This window comes from Gouania willdenowi, chromosome 20 (assembly GCF_900634775.1).
Source record: "Gouania willdenowi chromosome 20, fGouWil2.1, whole genome shotgun sequence".
In the NCBI taxonomy this organism is placed as follows: domain Eukaryota; kingdom Metazoa; phylum Chordata; class Actinopteri; order Blenniiformes; family Gobiesocidae; genus Gouania; species Gouania willdenowi.
The window spans coordinates 11,320,784-11,326,783 of record NC_041063.1 but is presented as its reverse complement, the minus strand read 5'-3'; the positions used below and the strand labels follow the sequence as shown (position 1 = coordinate 11,326,783).

The 6,000-nt window shown below is 44.4% G+C and overlaps 1 protein-coding gene across 1 annotated transcript in view; it reads right to left on the bottom strand.

Annotated features, from left to right (window-relative positions):
• The window catches only part of gli3 (GLI family zinc finger 3), a 111,662-nt gene continuing 105,662 nt past the window's right edge, over positions 1-6,000 (bottom strand). Inside the window, exons 14-15 of the mRNA XM_028434945.1 lie at positions 5,157-5,544; positions 1-3,226 (exon numbers count right to left, since the gene is read on the bottom strand). Of these exons, the coding sequence (XP_028290746.1) occupies positions 876-3,226; positions 5,157-5,544 (2,739 nt within the window). The 3' untranslated portion in view covers positions 1-875. The remainder of the gene's footprint in view (positions 3,227-5,156; positions 5,545-6,000) is intronic.

Below are 6,000 nucleotides of genomic sequence, written 5' to 3'. Positions count from 1 at the left end.
CATGTGCTGTGCACTACTATTTTGTCTAACACTATCAAATAACTTTCCAGATGATTTAAGCACCAAATCAAGGACAAAAAGAAACCATGGCTCTGAACAACCCTGCGATCCACGTCACAGGTCAGGTCACTAAATCCAAAAACAGTTATATACAACTTTGAGTACCTTTACAGACTAAATCAAGTCACTGAGATATCAAGTATATGAGAATCTAGGGTGCATTAAAAAGGCTTATGGACTCGAGTCGATATCATCGTCACAAAAACACCACTTGGTAAACCTTGGTAAAAGCACTGTGACATTTAAGAAATTCACAAAGTAAAAAAAGCAAAAATTATAGCAAAAATAACTAAAGCACTATAATATTTAAAATAGTTTGCCCAGCCTGATCAAACAATGTCCAACATCCTTCCATCTGCAAAAAGACACAGATTGAGCTCTTTTGAACGTAAAAGGATTAGAACCGTTGATTCTTGGCACATAAGTCTATGTACTTATATAGACAGAGTTCAATGATTCACTTTATAACATGCAGGCTTTTTTTAACAACAGGGCGTCCAGCAAAAAACAATGACAATACAATGAATACTGATTCAAGGAAACGAGCTTTTGCTCACCATCACAAAGGTAATGCAAATTGAAGGGCTCTCAAAAATCGCCTTCATTCCAGAAAAGGAATATAACTGTACAACATTTTGACACCCCTTTCTGTGCGGAATGTTAAATTCTTTACAAAATAAGAGTTTGGCAATTATGTTTTTATCAGACATGAAGTTCTTGAAGTTGCCACTTTTCTTTTTCTTTATCTTCACATACACCAGTGTTCCTCTTCCTTTTTCCAGTTTACCTAAGAAGAGAAAGCAAAGATAGAACCACTAATGCATGATAGCCAGGAACTTGCTCTCTTCAGCAAGTGTTGTGAGGAGAGAGCTCATGTCTCCGATGGCCATGTTGTTGATGCCAGGTGCCACAGTTTGAAAGTTGGTGGATATTCGTGGAGTGGTGAGTCGTGAAGAGGTCCTGGAAAGCCCCTGAAGTATCGAGGGACTCAAAACCCCAGAGACCAGGCTGCCCTGGTCATAGCCATCCTCAAGGATGGTACCAAAGTCCAAGGTTACTCCTTCGTCTAGACTACCAGGCACATTGCCATCCACTGTGCTGGTCACCTGGTCTGCACCTGGGGAAAGAAGCAGATTGGAGTTCCCACTGCCAAAATCATGTCCGTCATACTGAGCCATGGAATCCAAGAGGCACTGATCTTCCAGAACAGGAAAAGCAGAAGACTTGGATCCGGGTTCATAAGAAAGGCAGTCACCAAATCCCTGGTCTAGGTATGCACCATCTGGGGCCTCTAGCTTAAGTCCAGATACTCGATGTGCAAGAGAGCAGTGACCATCACTTCTTTGCAGGTTTTTTTGCTGATTTTGGCATGACTGAGTTTCTTTGGAGGTCTCTGGAATGATGTACTGCTGGAATCTCGCCAGGTTTCTGTAACCATTTATTGGTGGGTGAGGGGCATGTGGCATCCGATTATGATGATCTGCAGCTCCCACGGAGAGGGTAGGGAGGGTGTCCATGAAGGGCTTGATATGCATTAATGTGTTTCCAACCTTGTTTGAGCAGTTCTGATTCTGTTCAAAGTTGGCCTGTGTTTGGGGTCCATTTGAGGCCTGCTGTTTAAAGCCCTGAGACAAAGCCCCGTTCAATGTTTGTGAAAAAGTGGGCCTTTCAGCGGCGTTGGGACCAGTACATCTCATCTCACTGCAAGGATTGGTTGGTGTCTCCAGCTTGATGCAACAAGAACTCTGAGACTGATTAGCCTGGGCACAGCTGTTTGAAAACTCCTGTGACACTTGCTGCTGAACCATCATGTTTCCAAACCTGCCAAAAGGTACGGACACAGGCTTATTCAGTGTGCTGCTGGACCACTTTCCACACTGTGATTGATGGATGAGATCCCTTTGAGGAGACTGGTCAACACTACCGGAGCTTACTTCATTCCACTGGATAGGAAGCTTGCTAGGACTATGCCGCTCAGTTCCCTGGTTCTGCTGGAGATTGTTTGGACCAGCAAAGGTCATATTGAATCCTGAAGTATGGATCTGATCTAGTTGACCTATTAGGTGATTTGAGGGGCCCCTTTGGCTAAGACCTATCTGGTCATCATTGTGGACATATGAGCCATTGTCCTCCTGAACCTCGGAGTGGAGATACTGCACCAAGTCATCTGGTAGTATATCTTCGTCTCCAAGCAACAGCCCCGGCTCACTGTTATCTTCCATTGCGAGAGCTTCTAAGGCCACGTGTTCTGCAATGCTTGGGGTGTATGGCGAGTGCTGCAGGCCTCTCTGCAGGTTGACCTCTGAACGTGTGTAGTTCTGTAGGCTGAAGTTACGAGACTCAGGTGTGGAGTGATGATTCAGAGGTGGGAGCGGGTGAAGGTTATTAAGGCTGTTAAAACGTTGCACTGGGGGCAAACTACACATTTCAGGGGCCTGTGTTCGCACTGGATCACTGGCTCTTCGGTTGACATTCAGTGGTCCCTCACCAGGATAGAGGACCCTCCTTCTGTAATTTGCATGGCCTAAACCACTGCTGTACCCGTTGGTGTCTTCGGTGTAACGAGGAGGCCTTACAAGTGGTGGTAAACTGTGGTTGGTGTCTCCATCATCCATCATGGCCATTCGAGTCATCAAGCTCATGCGTTCCAAGTTGGGTAAAGGTGTGGGGGGCGGGCCTCCAGTTGCAGCTGCATACTTGGCTTTAAGGTGATAGTGCTGTGCCGGAGTTAAATTTAACATCCCTCGTGATCCTCCGCCTCCCATTCCTAGTCCTCCGACACCCCCACACCCTCCACCTGAAAGAAGCCCTGCACCCCCTGTTCCTGTCCCGCTCCCATAATGACTGGCCTCACTAGACCGGCGAGATGCATCAGTGGAGATGGGATCATAGGAGTCAGTGGAGCTCAGGTTGTGGAGGCGGCGGTGGTGGCTGGCCGCCATCGTACCCTCACTCTGAGAAGCTTGGCTGGAGCGTCGACTGGAGAAGCATGGGGAGATGCCTGAGGAGCGGCGGCTACTGCTCAGGTATGCTGAGCTGGTGGCACTACCGCTGCTGTCACGCCTGTCTCGAAGCAGGTTGAGGACAGTTAGCTCTGTGCTGCCCAAATCGGTGTGAGCAGGAGGCTGTGGTGCAGACAGCGCCAACTTTCTGCCCAGGCAAGATCCTGAAGAGAAGCAGAAACAGAGCATGTCAGTTAACCTATTTTGTAGATGTGTAAGTATTCAAGGTGCAGTCAGAAGGTGTGTTTTCAAAGGAGAGAGGTGGGGTACATTTGCGCTCAGGATTGCGCCCACCCCCATTCAACTAAATCAAACTTCATCATTATCCAGGGCTGTGATTCAGTTGCGCTATCTGTGTTTTGAGCACAGGATTGTGGAGCTGATTAGGGAGGGCAGGTCTGTGTGTTGCAGTGAGTGCAGCATGGGGTGTTGGTGTAGGTGAGCTCAGTTCACATCTTCCTGACTTGGCATGGCTTGGCCGCAAAGCCCAGGAACTAGTACTGGTCCGGAGTATGGTGGTGCCTCTGATGTTGACTCTCTAGCAATCATCACATTGTCTTTTTACAGTCTCCTGTTACACCTTTTTTAATGGAGCAAAGTCTGTTTTCTAATCCCTTATCATGGTGCACCGTGCTGTTGGACTGCACGGCAAAATCTCTACACGACGCATGTTTTTTACCTTAACAACGCGGGGAGCAAAAAGATAGTCTGATAAATCAGGCACAGTGGCCTAAGAATAGCACAACAATCAGATTAACACTCAGCCTAAAAATTAACATGCTGCCTATATTCAGGAGCGTTTTAGTTCAGGGGCCAAAAACAGACCAGTTTAATCTCAAGCGGGCTGCAGATTATAGGCGATAAAATGAGCGATTTCATCATTCATGTGCCCGAGTTTACACTTCCATGTTTAACCATGTAAGGCACCGACAATATCCAAGCAATAAGTGATATCAGTCCCTGCAGGATCTTAAATTTTCTTTGATTTGGTGACAAATTTTTATTCAATTCGGGAATATTTTGGGGAATATTTTGAGGAAAATTGTAGGATTTTGGAAAAACTGAAAGTACTTACAAGAAATTAAAAATGACTCATCATGTGATATAAGCATGGGAAAACTGTGATACCAAGGGAAATCTTTGCCGTCATTTCTAGTTTCTCCTGCGGGCTGAATTGGGAGCTTCAAAGGGCCGGATTTCGTCCCCAGGCCTCGAGTTTGACACGGGATCTAATTGATGTAGGTATGTTCAAAATGATTACTACCGTAAAGTGTGATGCAATAACTGATCTGTTGACACAAAAATATGTGTATTAAGCTTTCGCCTCAAAATGTGTGTGACTTTAATGTGTTGTACAAATTCTCAGCAAGGCTTAGAGCCACAAGCTCTGTTCTTTTAGTGCGTACAGTCTACTACAGTTCTGAATCGTCAGGAGTAGTACTGTATATATCGGGCCGATATATGGACTTTTTTCAATGTCGGTCATCGACCAATTTTTTTAATTAATTTTTTTTTAGCACTTTAGAGTAGCGATTAAGGTGTATGAATATACAACGACAAAAAAAGTAACAGTAATAGCATGTGCATGGGAGAGGTAGAAGCCAATAGGCTTACAAATAAAAAGCCGATATAATAGGATAAGGATATAATATAATATTGCCTGATATAATATGATTTTTGTTTTACTTGGTTGTGTACAGGTATATTTAAAGTTCAATAAATGTTTAGAGTTCTATTGGTGTATTTAATTTAATTTCTAATATATACATTTATATCATGAGTGTTTCAATTGTCTTTCATAATCAATGTGCTTTGAAAAAAAAAGTATATCGGCCTCAAATATCGGCTTGAATTTGTTTTTGTTTTTTTAAATCTGTATCTGTATCGGCCTTTGAAATCCCATATTGGTCGACCTCTAATTGTCAGTTTCTATTGTCTTTGCGTTTTTCTTTCCAGAGCTAAATGAGAAAACACAAAGTGTTTGTTTGTGGGCTGTTTTTATGTACGCAGCCCATGATGGGTGAATTTAATCTGACTTTTGAACATATCAAACCAACAAAGTCTCTTGTCTCCAATGAACCTCTTTGATCTTACCCTTTCCTGGGATGTTGGGCACTGTAGAACCCTTGAATGGCGGTGTAGGGGACAGGGGCCCCAGCCTGGGCAGCGTGCCGTTCACCTGCTTCAACCTCTCCATCTTCATGTGCTCCATCCAGCGCAGCGGTCGGCCGATGCTTCGCCTTGCCTGCAGGGTCAGCATTGCCGCTGTGGCTGTGGAGATGGTGGAGTCCATGATGGGGGCTGGCTCACCCTCGCACTCCTCCTCCACCTCCTCGTCATCCTTCTCCTCATCCTCATCCAGCCCCTCCCCTGGCGAGCGTCCCGCGCTCACAGCAAGCTGGAGTCCACTGCTGGGATAGGTGCTGACGGGGGACTGCTCACTGCTGCATGTAGACTGACCGCTAGGGCTTGGCTGAGACGTCTGACGGGTAGACAGACAAAACAATAGGTGTGATCACAAAGTTTACATTAGGTACGATTAGTATGGTCTGAGATTTGTGCCACTAGAAACTGAATTTGAATAGTTGGTATTGAATTTGAAAGTAACAACTTGAAATTGAATTTACTGTTTTGAAACTGAAATAGTGACTTTAAATTTTGAGAGTGACAACTTCAAATTGAATATACTGTCTTGAAATTGAATTAGTAACTTTTTCCTGTTTGTATATTCCAAAAATTCTATATATTTCTGCTTTTCAAATTCAGATTCACTGCACGCACTTAAAATTCACTACACGCAGACACACTGCCGGTCGGCGAGGTTGAGCAATCAATCACTGATTCATGGAACTCCTGTTTACATCTACAAAAAAAAAAATCTCCTTTATAGGGTGTGACCATAGATATCTATAATAAAGGCCTTTATTTTATGTATATT